We start from the raw sequence: 16,049 nt of genomic DNA, 5'->3' as shown, positions 1-16,049 counted from the left end.
CCTCCTTTTTTCCCTTGCTTGAGCAGACCATCATCAAAGAATGCCTAAATGAGCATTTTAGAATAGACTGTTTCCATTAACGTTCAGCTAAAAATTGAGATCTTGAAATATGGAATGTATCATGATTTAAAACTAAGCTTTCTCCTATAATCGAGGAACTTCAGTTTTTGACCCATGTAGGCTCCATGCACTAGTGGGAAGCGACCACCACCAGGAATTCTACAATGATCATGGCAAAGAAATTCAGTTTCTGTCTTTTGCACGTCTTTCAGAAAAATGCTTTCCATGTAGGCTGTTCTTCACTGCTAAATGTAGCTTCATTCTTTTGGAATTCTTAATTGTATAACACTGAAGAACCACTTGGTTTACGGGTTAGTCGATAGTTTACAGAAGGTCGTCTTTGTAGACTGAACATTATGAAGTAGGCAGCATTAACTTCGAAGTCCTCATAAGTATTCAGAATAAACTGTAACTTAAATCAAGGAAGGGAGACTCCCACTGATTTCATTAAGAGTTACGCCAGCAAGAAGTAAATTTCAGAGATGAGATAGTTTTAAGATTTGTTGGGATTCCGGGGCGGGGCGGGGGGGGGACACAGAGTCGGAAGTCATTAAGCCACTAGAAAATGTGTTCAAGTTACAGACTTTCTCCTCGTGCAGTTCTAACGTTTCTCAGCTAACATGTAGTTCCTATGATTCGAGCTGATGAATCTCCTCTTGTATTGTTTATATTATACAGCATAACTCCAGGAGGAGGTTGAGAAGCGAAAGTTCCTATGATATAGACAACATTGTTATTCCAATGTCGCTGGTGGCACCATCGAAGTTAGAGAAACTACAGTACAAAGAAATCCTTACCCCAAGGTTTGTTCATGACCTCCTTAGTTGCAAAGAAAATACCAAAATGAACATGAGAATGTTAACTAAGAATATCGTTAACATGTAGTTAGATAATTTTATAATATTAAGATGATCTTTTCATGCGCTCGGGGTCTTTTTTTCTGTGCACTTCAATTTGTGTGACTGGAGTGGTGGGAAGACTGGACAGCTGATAGCACAAGGGAAATAGTCTGATACACACAGGGAGGTCGCAGATGCACAGACTTGCTAAAAATAGAAGTGGGTTTATATCATCTTCACTGTAGTGATATTTGTGGCCTTAAATGTGCCATTGGGCTGACATGCTCTGGTTATTTGGAGGTTGCTGCCTTTTTTGTGTGTTATGGTTCATAAGAAAGAAGTTAACTATTTTCAGTGAATCAAGCAGAAATGTTTTTAGCATATATTTTTAAAATTTATCCATGCTGATAGAGTAGAATAAGCTTAACTTTTTCCATACAGTGTAAACCTATAATCCATGATTCTAGAGACATCTTTTTTTTTTTTTTTTTTTTAGAAAAAGAACATCTTTAGATTGGTAAAACAGGGTAATTGATCTCCTGTGCTGTAATTCAGTGGCTTACTAGCAAATCGCTAAATGCAATCGTTCCATATTTTAAATCGCTAATGTGTATTTGCTTTTACATTGTCTTTAAAGCTAAAAATATTATTAAGACTACTGGATAACTTAAAGACTGTGTTGGGAAAAGTAAAAGTTAGATATTGGGTTGGGATAGGAAAATCTAAATTTCAGGCATCTGTTATTGGCACCTTTATTTTTAAATTATTTTATTTGAAAGAAATTTTTAAGCACAAGCAGTGTTGAGGAAGGAGTAACTAACAATATAGTGTAGAAACAGAAGAGTCGTCTCTACTGTTGAAATAATGAAACAGCATTTAAGTAAATTAATTTGACTTTCTTGTCTCATTTCTAGCTGGAGAGTTGTTGAATTTCAACCTTTACAAAGATCTCATACAGATGAAGAAGAGGTAGGCTGTATTTTATTTAAACCACCAGTTTTTAATTAAACTAGATACAATATAGAATTGGGACAATCAGTCTATATTTTCCAAAGTCACTGACTGCATGCAAATCCTGGTAGGTTTCAAATTTCAAAAATAAAGTATTAAGTATCAGATTGTGAAAATGTGTCTTATCCCAACCTACTCACCCTGTGGTGGATGACAGAAATGTGAGCATCTCCATTAATAACCATTGTTCACTTGCTCGTTTGGCTCTTCTGTCCCTTGCTGTTGGCACAGTCAGCGCTCACTTAGGGTTCCTTTGGTCAGGCCTCTGCCTCCCCAGCTCCGGGGCACTCTGATGCTGGGTGTCCCAGTGCGACAGTCTCTTCGGGGCTACCTGTGCTATAATGTCTGTCCTCTCTTGTCCTTTTCTTTCATGGCCAGTTCCCATAGCCTGTTGCATTTTGCCTGTGGGCCCCACAGGTTTCCTCAGTTTTCTTCTCAAGTGTTGGTTTTCCTACAACCCTCCTGTTGGGAGCAAACTTTTCTTCTCTCTGTTTCGTCAGGAACAATGTAACCTTCAGCATTTCCTGCTTGCCTGTTGAGCTAAGTTTGCACATCATGTGCTACTGTTGCTTCCTCCAGACATAAGAATCTACCTTTTTCTTCCAGGGAATGTCCCTGGACTTTGCAGCTGGTGGTCCCTTTCTATCCTAATCAGGGGTTTGAGGCATTTCCTGACCCCAGTGTGAACGTACCAGCAGGTCTGGTCTCTAGAGATATCCAAAGGACAGCAGAACTAGTCTCTCTCCAGTCTCTGCTATAGGCCACTATCAACTGTTGTAACTGTAAGACTTGTATTCTTACCTTCATCCACAATATCTGTTCTTGAGCTCCTTTTTCAGAGAATCTCTACAACTGGGGTTTAGGTACCTTAGCAGTAGAAAAAGACTGCATTTGGGTAGCAGTACAGTATGCTAAACCCAGTAAACAAATTAAATCATTATGCCACTCCCTTGGGGTAGAAAATACACTCTCCACAAAGGTGCCAGCTTCCTCAGGGTTTTACCAGGTCTGTAGCTGCCTGCTCTGAAAGGAAATGAACCTTTCCTTTCAGAGAGCATCATGGTCTCAGCTCCCTGTCTGGTGGAATTGCACTCATTTGGTAGCATACTCTTGGGTCGGAAGGAAGAGGAAAAAAAAGTTACTCTGTCCCTGCCTTTTCTCATGCACTTGAGAAATTCTTGTGAAATCTGGAGGTCAGATTTATGTCATCTCCACCACTACTGCCTTTTGGTTTGGTAGTGTCTCTGCTAGCAGGAAACATGCCTGATCTTCTTTTGTAGCGAGAAGGTCAAATTACATACACAGAAGAACTTTCCTGCAAGGATATTTAATTAAACCATTTGGAGAATAACTAATAAGGCAGCAAGGGCGCACTGTCCCTTGAGAACCTACTGTTCATTGCGCTCTCTTTCATCCTGGTATCTGGCGGGGGGGAGAGAAGAGAATTTCAACAGTGATTTCCCTTCAGGGCTTCAAGGGACTTGCTTGGAGGACTCAGTGGATTTCTTGTTTAGATTCCAGATCCCATACAGACGACTTGTCGTATGTACTTCTAGCGTATTTTGCTGAATGGACTTCAAGGTGTCTCTCTGTGAAGTTCATGGGCTAATTGCTCGTTTAGTTGCCCTCCCAGTACATTTGTATTTGGCATGACTAGTTGATCCTGTATGATTCATCCTTTGGCCAGGAAATAACTTGAGTTAACAATAAAGCAGCTTTGCTTCCTGCTGTGGTCCACTGCTTCTGTATTGTCTGTCAGCTGCCGGGTAGAATGAAAGAGGAGAGATGTCAGACAAGAGAAAAATGCTAAAGATCTTGTTTGTCTAAATCACCCTTTGCCAATTTTCCCCCTTTCTTTTGGGGTTGTGTTAATTGGTTTGGATGTTTTTCAGAGTACTGAGAGAAGGTGGTTGTCTGATCATAATTCTTGCACTTCCTTGCTTTAGGTTTTAGGCTGAGTTAGATTTGTTACCAAGTAAGCTTGAAAAAAGACATGAGAAAACAGCAGCATTACCTTTTCACATTTTCTGCACTCCGACACTCTTGAAATTGTTCCTTGTACTGTAATCAAGGCAAGCTTCAGTAGATCATTTGTGAAGGACAAGAGAGAGCAAAATGTACTTTCTGCTGTTATGTAAAGTAAGCTTTCTCTTTGCTTTCCACTGCATAGCAGCCTGTGGTGGTACCGTATAATAGTTTCTTTTCTGTCTATCTTCCGTGTGGCTGAATTTAAAACTTCTGGAGTGGTCCCTGTGTCAGCCAGCAGTTAGGGATTTCTTCCACTTGACATTTTTTTTTTCCTTCTCTCTTCTTCATTTAAAGGCTTTCAATGCAACAACCTGTATCCATGCAATAGACTTGCACCCAGTTTCCACAAGTTACAAAAAATGTGAGGTCCCAAATTTGTCATGTTCTACAGGAGCCACACTTCCAAGGACAGGAACTCGGCGCTTTCTGAAAACTGGGACTATTCACTGTGCCTTTATTTGAGTACAAAAAGCTTACCTTTTTTGGGTGCCTGATTCTTGTTTCTGGAAATTCTGCCTTACAAGGACAAATGTAACAGTTGGGCAATGCAAAAGTTAATCTACCAGCTATATCTGCTCTATTACTTGCTCTAAAAATACTTAGTTTTTGGAAATGGAGCATTTGAGTTTCCTGGTTTGCAAGTATGAATTTGCAATATCTAAGGCATGGGAGCGTGTGGCATGGCTTTTCCTGTTTTATTTTGGTTTTAGTTTGTTTTGTCCAGGTTAAAGCTTCTGGCAAGGCATGGTTGTAAAGTAATGTTCAAGTTTATTTTGCAGTTTTTTTAGTAATGACAAATACTTTGGAATAATTCTGTGTGTAATTAGTTTTGCATAAGTGTTTTCATGGCTTATGACTCAGTGTTTCCCGTGAAGCCAAAGACTGAAACACAGCCTTTGTTGTTTTGAGAACCTTTCAGAAATATTCCTGGTGCTATTTAACATAAATGCACAGTGTCTTGTAGCTTAACTAGATGCAATGGGGGGAATCCAAATCTTGGTTTGCTTTAAGTCTTTTTCTTTGAGTGAAATCATTAGACATGCCTCACAAACAGGCCTTCCTAATGGTCTTTTCTCTCAACATCACTGCCAGATCCATCCACTGAGGAATGACAGTTCTTTTGTCCTTTTTCAAACTAACCTTAGTGGGGGAAAAAAAATATCAATTTTCTCCAGTTGTAGCAACTTTAAATTAACCTAAAGTTGGTGGAGGAAATAATAGAATGTCACAAAGCTGGAGAGGGGCGGAGGCTGTACTGAACCAAGTAAAGACCTTTTACTCTGATGTAATGGGATTTTATCCGTAGAACAAAGAATATTTTTTAAATAAGAAAGACTTGTTAGTCTTCAGTGGAATAGGGTAAAACTAATTTTAAATAAACAAGTAGTTAAATCTGCTATCATCAGCTATGGAAAAGGAACCGTAAGGCTTATTTCTGTATTTTTCAAAACTCTTCACTTGGAGAGGAATGTGGACATTGATTTTTGAAAGGAAGCTTGTTAAAAATGAAGTTTCTTCCCAGCATGAAAAGTTTTGGCAATTTGCTAAGAAAAGTATTTTCAAAGTCTAAGTTTTTCTTTCAAAATTATCTTTTGTTTCCACTTCAAAGGAAATCTGAGCACACAGAAAAATCCTGAATTTTCCCTGAGGGAATAGCACTTTTGTAGTTCATAAAATTCTCACTTTCACGCTATACATCATTGACCTTGGAAAGACAGAATCTGAACTGAGATGCAGCCCTGTACTGATGCCATCCAAGCGACAGAGCTGGTGAATTCCAGAGAGAGGAAGAAACCCATTAAGTTGGCTTGCATGAAAGGAAACCAGCAGCTAACAAAGTGGTTTGTGTTTAACATAAATAAATAAAAGCAATGAGGAGTCTTCACAAAGCAGTCATGAGATGGGCAAACAAAGCAGGCCTGTTTGTCTGAAGGTTCCTGTTGAGTGCTGGGCTGAGGAGGAACTGGGCAGCTACAGTTTTAGCAAGCAGGTCGTGTGGCCGTTTCAGATCGCACTGAAGTCCTTGGGATCCTTTTTATTGTGGGGCTGTAGTTCGTGACCAGCCGCCTAGGTTGGAAACGTGCTCTCTGGCAAGCTGAGTGCCCCTACTAGGTACACTTACAGCAGCATAAATGCATTGTAATACTTTGCATTTGTATTCATAATGGTCATGAACTACCTCAGTGCTGCAAGACTTGATTAGAAGAATGGCTTCTGCAGAAAACCTCAGGGCTGTTAGTTGTCTGGAGTACTTCCAGCTGACAATGTAACCTATATTGTATGGCTCTATCTGGCACTGGAGTGAGGACTCTGCGTTTAGTTCTGTATTTTATCAGACTCAATTGGAAGATAAATGGTGTTACTTGTATAACACCGTGGAGGATTTTGCTTTATAGAAAAAAATTCAATTTATTGTCCATGACGCCCCGATTATTGGTATAATTCTTGTCCAGGACTGATCTGGCAGCGCAGCTTCACAGCTTCTATGACCGGCAATTGTTCTTTCCTAGAATTTCCCTGCTTTTGAGTTGGGAGTGGCTGGCATAAAATCAATGGCTGCCGCACTCGTATGCTCTCGCCAATCTTAGGTTTTTAGGTGAACTTTGAAGAGGTTGAATGGTTTGGAGCACTTTGAAATAACTCTGAGCTGCGCTGGAGGGGTCCAGCCAAGAGCTCGCCCCGCCATCTGGGGAGTGAGGGGGAAGGGTGGTGAAGTGCTCCTCGCCCAGCTGTGTCTAAGGAGCAAACTTCCTGGTGTGCTGCCAAGGGAAAAATGAAGATGGCTCTTTCAAAGTGAAGGTCAGATGTGATAGCTATAGCTGAGGAGTTTCACCTAAAAAGCTGGGTCTTGTTTGACTATGAGCAGTTAAAGTATACTCACATTAGGGCAGTTTTTAAGCTATACCAGGGTCATGCAAATAATTTGCTAATAGTCTCTTCAAAGCAGAAACCATTTTCTGCTTGGTTTCCTAGCAGGAATGTGGCACCTCAGGTTTGCTGAGCTCCTCTCAATGCGGAGGTATCGAAGTCCTTGGTGATCTCAGACCCGTTTCTTCGTGCTTAAAGAGCACCTGGCAAATCCTGCTGCCTCCCAACTTCCTAAAGCAGTCTCTGGAAACTCCTGGAATTTTTGCTTGACTTTATTATGTGCTTTTAATACTGCCTTGATTTGCAAATGAATACTTGTCCTCTTAATTTTCTGCCTCTCGCCATAGAGAAAAATGTGTTAGTTGCATGGGGGGTATAATTTCTATATCCATTCAGATCAACCACAGACATGTAAAGAAATAAAGTGAAAGTGACAGCATCCCATATACTAGAGCTCTAGTGAGAGTGTAAGCTGAATGCATGTATTTTGATGTGCCTTTATACTGCAAGCATGCATTGTGTTGTTGCCTCCTCTTGTTTGGTGAACAGACCTTTACAGAATTATATATAATATGGCTGCCTTTGTTTCTAGTGATGTTCATAATTATGGCAGCAGCTATCCCTGTATTTCGTTACAGATAGAAGATCTGTCAGATGAAGTTTTTTCCTTACGTCATACGAAGTATGAAAAAAGAGAGAGAGCAAGGTGGTCGCTGTGGGAGCAGAGCCGCTGGCCCAGAAGGAATAGCAGGCAGGTGTATTGACTTTGGTAAGAGCGTTCCTATTGAACCACTGGTGTCGGCTGTTGGTGCAGCAGTTTCAGAAATGCTGTCACAGAGAACTTTGAAAATGAGGGTACTCCTCATTAATTAACTCGTCAGGGACAGTACCAGGTATGTTTGGTTTTGTGACTGGAAAGGGAAGGCTGTGCAGCTCTGAAGCATGCATACTTAGGGAAATTTGGCATGTTAGTGACCTGGTATTAGTGAATAAAAATCTTACTCCCATACTGAACACAGCTCTGCTAGTTTGTGCCACTCCCAGGTATTACAGCTTTAGCCACAGAGTGTAACATGAGCCCTTCTTCACTCACCTGACTTAGATGAAAGTCCACTGCTTTCAAAGACACGTTACTGAAGGGTCCTGGGCTGTGCCAGGGATCTTATGCTTAAAAAAGTCATTGTGTGAAAAAGTTTAATTATAACAGGCTTGCTATCTTCTGCAAAACTCATCAGAATTAAATATAACCCCTAAAAGTCTTGCAAAAAGTAGTGCATATAAGAGCAAACATCATAAAGCTGTATCTGCAATTTGGCTCTGGGAAAATGAATCCCGTAAATCGCCTCAGAATCTGCCAGGACAAAAAGCATCCTGTAAATGCTGGGATAACTTTTTCTGCTATCTATCAAATGCTTGTGTCTACTCCTGGCTGAAAGTGACCATGACACTATGAAAATATTATGCAAAGATAGCTTTTTTTAATGCAGGATAAGATTAGAGCTAAACCATATTAAAGAATTATATTTTAAGCCATTTTGAACATCAAAAAACTTTAGAAAAGTGTACTGAAAAATACAAGTTCTGTAAGTACCCTTAATTTTGAAAGTCTGCGAACTCCTTGGTGAAATCTTAGTGCTATCTGAATTCAGAAGTAAAACTGCCGTTGATATGAGCAAGGTGAGACTTCCACCTGGCATTTAAGATACGTGCCAGTATTTTATATCTAGTTCAAATTTGCATTAAAGGTGAGGTCAAAATTTTTAATCTTTCTTACTAAATTATTGTGACTGCTTTGGAGATGAGTCCAGAGCAGAGGTGGGAAGGGGGAGCCCTAGAACCTGCTGTTTCTTCTCAAGTTACACTGGCACAGCCTGCTGAAAACGCAGTTTGGACTCCGCAGGATCCTGTGAACAATGCCCCCTGAGTGTGTTCCCCCGCAAGTGGGAACAGTCCGCGGCTCACTGAGTTCTGTCCAGAATTACCATTCTGGTGAGCCTGTGGAGCAAGGCGCAGGAGTGGGACCAGCCACCAGAGTGTGCCTGTTCCAGCCCTGTTTTATCCGGTTAGCTCCTCCACATAGCACTCTTTGCTTTGGTTTGTGACAACGAGGTTGTCAAGAACCACGTGTGTTTTCATCTGCTTTTTTGATTTAAATAAGTAGAATGTAGGTAGCACATATGGAGAAACTGAACGCTTTGAAAAGAAAATCTAAACTGTTCCTGGTGATGTGAAGCGGCAGGGGGTAGCTCTTAAGACTCTTGTCTCTTATCCTGCACTAGATCTTACAGCAAAAATGCTGATGGACGACACAGCCAAGATTCGGTGCAGAAAGACCACCACAGCGGCTCCTGTGCCTCGCTGCATTGCACTGCTGAACCTCTTCCCGACTTGACTTCGGAAGCCCACAGCTCTGTTTGTTCAGGGCTTGCACAACTCTGCAGGGAGAGCCAGGAAGCGAAGGTGGGTGCTTCCAATAGCTTCTGGGTTTGGTCAGGTCTTCAGTGACCACTATTTCTAACCTAAAACAAAGAACCTGAACCTATCCTCCTGTCTCACTGATAAGAATCTCAGGCTGTCGCCCTAGTTTACGTAGATTTAATGTAGCACTCCTGTTTAGAACTAGACTGCTGTGCTTTATGAACTAAGCCCAAGATTTGTCAACAGGTAAAAATTGCATTGCTCAGCACACAGGGCACATGTTTTAGAGGCAAGTATGGCAGGCCTGGGTTCAGGGATGATGGATCTTTTCTCAGGGATGTTGGCCGGGGTTCCAGGTGGTGCTGATCATTATGGGGTCAGCTATCCTGATGGTCTGGCACCATGGAAAACAGCTTCCCCCGTCCTGTACTGTGCCTGTTCAATTCTAGCTCTGTTACTAGTTCAAAACCGTATGAAGCCAGCTTACATTGACAGCTGGTGCCTAGCAGTGTCGTATTCTTTATCTGAAGAGCCCTGCAAACATTGTAAAGACAGACACTCATTTGTTACTTGATAGCAGATCATTCTGCAGTTCAGACTCAACTGAAATCCCTTTTTCCCCTCTTTTCTCTTTTTCCGCCCTCACTCCTACCCTTCTGGTTCCTTTCAGTCTGGACTGTGGGAACTTCGAGTTTTTCCACTAAAAGATGAAGAGGTAGAAGCTTTACTGTGCCAAGATCAAATAACGAATCAGACTGAAATGTCAAGTGCAGCTTTTCCCAGCGACTCTCTCTGCACTTCATGCACACCCCTTGGTTTGCCAGACAATGGCCATCCACCACAAAAACAATCTACCGAAGAGTCAGAAGACTGCGAAAATGTTTGCCTGGGAATCAACAATACAAGAAAACAAAGGTGACAGGGAATAATGTGGTTCATTAAGAAAGCCAATTAAGGTGGAGAAAAGTGTAAGGTAAAATCTCTCTTGTTCACACAGCATACGACAGCACAATTCAAAACCTGTATGTTAGCTGCATATAATATATTTTCTTTCTTGCTTTGTAACAGGCAGGATAAATCCCAAAGACAACACTTTCTTCTTCCTGAACCCCAAGAGAAAGTAATTATTTCAAGCTGGAAGTCTAATATTCCCAGTGTCGGGAGTGGGCGCACATAAATTGCTGGCACCATTCACTTTCTGTTGTCATATTGCTACATTTGTTAATAATCATCCTTTTCTATTTTGTTTGTTTTCAAATGCATTTCTGGTTCTAGTGGATTCTGGTGCAGCAGGATACGCTGTCTGCCTTAACCAACAGCTTCAACTGAACACAGAAAAACTACTTGAAAAAATAGTGGGGAGAAGCAATAGCCTCAGATTATTTTCCTGTGTGGCATGACCATGGGGCAAAAATCTGCCTCTCTAAATGCATGTGTGTAACCCATGTGTAAGATAGGGGTAGGTGAGAACCAGCAGGTTCAAAGCAGGCATTCTGCAAGCCTTGCATCTAGCTTAAAAATCTGTACTCAGCTCTCAGTAGTGCCAGGGCATGTTTCATATAGATGTCCTCAAGCAATAAGATAGACATAGCCCACTGCATTTCAATAGTCGATGTATCTGCTACTCAAAAAGTAGGGTTTCTGCTTCAGTCCTGTGGGTATAGAGACACGGAAGGAAAGAGGAGTCGAATCAAATCAGTGACACAGCTCTTTCTTTGAATATTGTGGTTTGGGTCATCTTACTTCCTTAGTCATTCAGTAGCTAATGAGGCTCATAATATTTTGTTTTAATATGTTAAAGACAAAGTCTTGTTCAAATTTCTGTACAGTGCCTTGTAAGAGTCTCGTAAGTATGCCAACATTTGGTGACTAGCTGAAAAGGAGAAAAGATGATTGATGTCTAGAAAACCAATAAAGAAAAAAGCCCCAAAGCTTTCCATTGTGATTCCAGATAGATTTTTAATTTCCCAGCGAGTTCACAGTGAGGAAACAAAAGCAAGTTGTTTAAACTTGCATCTAAGTAGCGTAGTTTGGAATGTATCTGCAATCTCAAGAGGCATTAACAAAGATTAAACATTGAATGTAGGTATAATCCATCAACAGGAAGTTTTTCTGTGTAGGACAGTTGAAGGCAATTTTATAGGAGTCTCTGTTTTTGTGCAAAATTTTCTTCCACATGTAATATCTGGAAAGGCACTGGACAGATGACCCAGTTTTAGTGTCTTCTCTTTTTTTTTTTTTTTTTTGGTCAAAATGACAGGAATTAATACACTGGGCATCTGAAAACAGTTCAGTCAAGTTTCAACACTACAACCTATTGCTACATTGTAGTTTATTGCACATTCTGATTATTTTTTTAAACACTTTTTTAACACTGGTTTGTCTTAAACTTGAATCTTGCCTCAATGTCTGATACAATAATCTTTGATGCAAGGTTGGTTTTTTAATTAAAAGTTATTTCTATATATGTTGTATATAGTCTGAATTTGATGGCCTTTGAAGAAATAGCAGTAATGCTTTCTCGTGGCACAGTGACCTGCTTGGCCCCAGAATGGCTTTGCAAACACACTGAAGTGGCAGCGGCACTAAGCTTTGCTGTCCTACTGAAGCTGCGCTGGTGCGGTGAGGCTAACATCCCCCCAGCGTCTGAATTCAGAGGTGGATTTTTCTCTCTCTCTCTCTCTCTTGTCCTGCATGTGCATCTGCTGCTGGGAAAAGGTTTCTGAAAGTTACATGTCTCAATGCTTTGCAGGTCTTTTCCATACCTGTATCCATTCATTAAGATGTCTGATCCGACCAGCTCTCACCCAGCTTTGCTGTAAGGTCAGGGCTTCCTGCTCTGTCTGATCCCTGGGGCAGCGTGAGGCATTTCTGTAATTTCAGAGATGGGACAGACCAAGTAAACTACCCGGCCAGCTACCTTACATGTGCTGAAGGTGCTGTCAGGAAATGGAAATGCAATCCAGCATTTCATGGGAAGGAGCAAGAGGAGAGTGTTTTTCTAGATGGGGGTGGGAAGGGAAGGGTGTTAAAATGAGGCTAAAAAAAAAGAAACCTGTGTGAAATGAGCTGGATTAACCAAGTTTGGTCAGCCTAGTGGACTGTAAAGCTGTTCCTGCACTGCTGTTCAACAGGACACCACAGCTGGGAACTGAACCATTGTCTTGCTTTTGGGTCAGTCTCCAGCATGCTGACCTAAAGCAGCTGCTTGTTACCTTGCCAGCTGCAGGGGCTGCACAAGCGGTTATTGATAGGAGCAAGGGTAAGCACGTTTTTCTTTGTCCACTCTTTGGATGTTCTTGTCAGCCATTGTGGGAACCAGCTAGTGCCTCACAAGGCAGCAATAAAAAAGCTACCCAAAGAAAAGCCAGGCAGCCAGGACACTGCAAAGAAAAAAAAAATCCCTGGAGAAACTATAAAAATGTCTATTTGGTCATAACCCCACCCCACCACCGTCAAGTCTTTTCTCTAGCAAACATCTGCCTCTCAGCTGGCTAGACCTGTGACAGCAAACTGCAACTGCCTTCGCACAAAGCGCTGCCTGAGCGACTGCACGGCCAGAGAACTGTGCCAGAGTATTTCTTCCTCCCCACGCCCCCGCCATGGGGCTGCTCTCCAAGTGTGAGTGGTGCGCAGGTTTCTGCCATCAGGTGAGCGGTACATGCAACTGTGGCAGGCAAAGGCCAGTGGGGAGGGGTGACCCAGAACAGGCTGCATTTGCTTTTCTCACATCGCCTGCCTCCCTCCAGCAGGCCTTCATCTGGCACGGGCAGCTGGGAAACGCTGTGTGCACATGTCAAGCGAGATGCTTTTTGGGAAACCCCAGGCTGCTCCTCACCCACAGCACCTCTAATCATTTGCCACTTTCTTGCAGCAGACCAGGCACTGTGCCCTGCCCTCTCTGTCTCTACTCTGTGCGTCTTTGCTCCAGCCAGTGAGGCACCCAGTTTTTCTGTAGCCCCATTTCACTACTGGGACAAGGTTAGAAAACTTGCTTAACTGAACTTGGTCACAGGACCAGCACCCCCCCCCCCCCAATCATCTTTCCCTGTGCTGCATGCAGCTAGAATCAGCAGTACGCCACTCGTTTATTGCCTGCAGCCCTTTTCCCTGCAGAGCTGGACTCCCAGCGTCACAGTTCAGTTCTTGCATGAATGTTGGGGTCGTGAGGAAGCTGCTGGTGGTGGGAGCGGGCTGAGAGCTCAGAGCCAGGCTCACAATTGAAGCCATAAAATGTGTAAGAAACCCCTGCTTGTTCTCTTTCCTTTTCAAAGTTTTAACAACGGGGGGGGGGGGGGGGGGAAGAACCCATTTTTGTCTTTTGGCTGTTCAGCTACGAAAACAGCTTTCAGCACTGCTCCTAATGTTGTGGCTGAAGGTATTACAAAGGCTGACTGTAAAATACCAACTTAAACATAATGCAGCAAGGCCCCACACACATGAAACTGGGGTGTTGCAGCTTCACAAAGCAAGACATTTCCCTTGCACTTTGTTTACCATTTTCAGACATTTTTTAAGGCCACTTATGTTCTGCTCCCTGCTGCTATGAGGGTTTAAACGCTTCATCTCTGCACCCAGGACCTTAATGGAATGTAAGTACAAATACAAACTTCTAAGCCCTATTAAAATTAAGCGCTCTCTGTGTGTGTCTACTGATGGGTTTTTTTATCTTGCTCAGGGATGTGCGCCGTACTACCCTGTGGAGCACATGTCCAAGCCCAGCCTTACTCAGCTGTATCTCTTTCTTTTATCCTGTTTTCCAGTGCAGACAGAGCCTTTGCTCTGTCAGATCACCCTGGACTGCTCTGGACCATGTGACTTAAAATCACCAGACTGTGCTCTCCCTTGTTGCTGAAACTTTGCTTTATCAGGGTATTGCAACATCTAACGGTCCTGGGGTTTATTTGGCCCTGTGCATACGATGCCAGCCGCTCTTTTGGTTTTCATGTTAGTGTTCAGGTCAAGTCCCGCAGCTGTGGCGCTTCTGCTGTGGGCTTACTGAGTACAGCAGGACAGGCCTAACTAGAGCCTAACAGATTACTTCTGTTACTGTATAGGGGCAAGAAACTGGAACCATCTTAAGCATCAAAAGAACAAGTATCATTACTGTTAACCTCCATGGATGCTCTGTGGTCACTAATAGATTTAACCTTAGATGTGTAAAAAGCTGCTACAGTAGTAGCCACCTACCCAAGCCCGCCTGGGTGGGATTTAGACAGAAAGCAGCAGTTGAGAGATTTTACTGTGTAATTTCTCTCTCCACAACACTCCTAACCTGAGAGTCAATGGAGGTGCAAACCACCAGGTTTAAAACTAAGTGGCTACAACCCGTGAAAGAAAACATGCCGTATGTTTCCATGCTCAGAACAAAGCACAGTATTGGCAACTAACTAGTATGACTTTGGGACATCTGCCCTCCGCCCCAGCCCCCAATTAATTAGGGGAAAAAAAAAACCAACCAAAAACCAGAAATAGTTTGATTACCCTTTCACATCAGCTTAAAGTCAACTGCAGGACGCAAGGATTCTACAGCTGCTGTCCTACTGCTTTCAATAGCACGAAAATCCACACTTCCAAAGCCTAAACTAACATTTCCATAGCCTGTTTGTGGCTGCATTTAGCTACCAGAGCCGTGACTGTTTCTCTATGCACACTATATTAGACTCTACACAGGTTCTTTCCAGAGGTACGACTAAGCTGCTTTAACACATCTAACAGTCATTTGAACTATTACCTTTCCTAGCCAAGCTCCCTCTTGGCAAACCTCTTCTGAAAGATGTCTTCAGTGCAGTAGGTCCAGATGACTCCATTTTTTCTTTTGCTAGTTCTCAAATGGGGTTGCAAGTGGAAGCAGGAAGCAAAAACATTTGTTCACCTAAACCACAATTAACCACACAGGAGAAAGTAGTCATTTAGCCATTTCAGACACTTGTCTAGACTGTTTGAACTAGCCCTGGCTCCTCCTACTGAACAATAGCAGCGACTCACACCATACCGCAGCGGTCTCCTTCCACAAGCACCAAACGGAGGGCAGTCTGTGGGACACCTCCCAGGCCCTGGGCTTAGAAGAAGCAGGGGTGGGGGGAGTGCATCTAGCTCTAGCACTGCCTCAGCATTTGGTAGGTGACATGTGCCCAGCTTTGCTGCAAGGACAACAGATTTGGCTTTGGCCTTGTGGAACGACTGGCTGCAGCTGTTGAGCCTGCTGGCCTGTTCCCCTGGGGCAGCAGACAGTTTGCAACCCTTCTGTAATTACAACTTAAAGGGAAAAATACCATGCACAATACCATGAAATATTAAAGGAGTCAGCAATACTAATTAGAGCCACGGGAAGCAGGTCCATCTAAAATGACCTGCTCCGATCTTCCTCTAGTGGGGTGTAACTCACCTTTCATATGCCCCAACAGGCCAGGCTATGAAGTTGGCACAAGCAAATTGAAAGTATGAGAACTATTTGGCCTCATAACTAAGGGGAGCATTAAGCTGTTTTACAGAGCCATCTCCATGCAGTGCATTTCAACCTACATACATACACACACTGAAATCACTTCAGGAGATAACATTCCTGTATGCCTCCGTCTTAATCATTTACTCAGGCATATGTGCAAACCAAGGAGGCTGTGGGTCAAGATAAAGGATTTTTTTTTTAAACTATCTGTAGGGTTTTAAAGCAACATTCTTCCGTGGAATTTCGTCACTTCCAGGAATTTCAGACACAGCTATCTTAACTGGCTATTTGAAAGGTAAATGAGAAGATATTTCCCAGTTTGTGACTTGGTAAAGATGTTGCACTGACTCGTTTGATGCTCAACTTACGTAGGTCAA

At 42.5% G+C, this 16,049-nt stretch overlaps 1 protein-coding gene across 2 annotated transcripts in view; it reads left to right on the top strand.

Moving 5' to 3' along the window:
* The window catches only part of KANSL1L (KAT8 regulatory NSL complex subunit 1 like), a 59,609-nt gene extending 48,141 nt beyond the window's left edge, over window positions 1–11,468 (top strand). For both annotated transcript variants that reach the window (XM_059820390.1, XM_059820389.1), the window contains 5 exons: window positions 739–863; window positions 1,814–1,868; window positions 7,445–7,557; window positions 9,086–9,266; window positions 9,895–11,468. In XM_059820390.1, coding sequence (XP_059676373.1) covers window positions 739–863; window positions 1,814–1,868; window positions 7,445–7,557; window positions 9,086–9,266; window positions 9,895–10,143 — 723 coding nt within the window. In that variant the 3' untranslated portion in view covers window positions 10,144–11,468. The remainder of the gene's footprint in view (window positions 1–738; window positions 864–1,813; window positions 1,869–7,444; window positions 7,558–9,085; window positions 9,267–9,894) is intronic.
* Window positions 11,469–16,049: the final 4,581 nt, after the last annotated feature.

This window comes from Gavia stellata, chromosome 8 (assembly GCF_030936135.1).
Source record: "Gavia stellata isolate bGavSte3 chromosome 8, bGavSte3.hap2, whole genome shotgun sequence".
In the NCBI taxonomy this organism is placed as follows: Eukaryota; Metazoa; Chordata; class Aves; order Gaviiformes; family Gaviidae; genus Gavia; species Gavia stellata.
The sequence above is the reverse complement of the archived record's forward strand: the minus strand, read 5'-3'. Positions and strand labels throughout refer to the sequence as shown.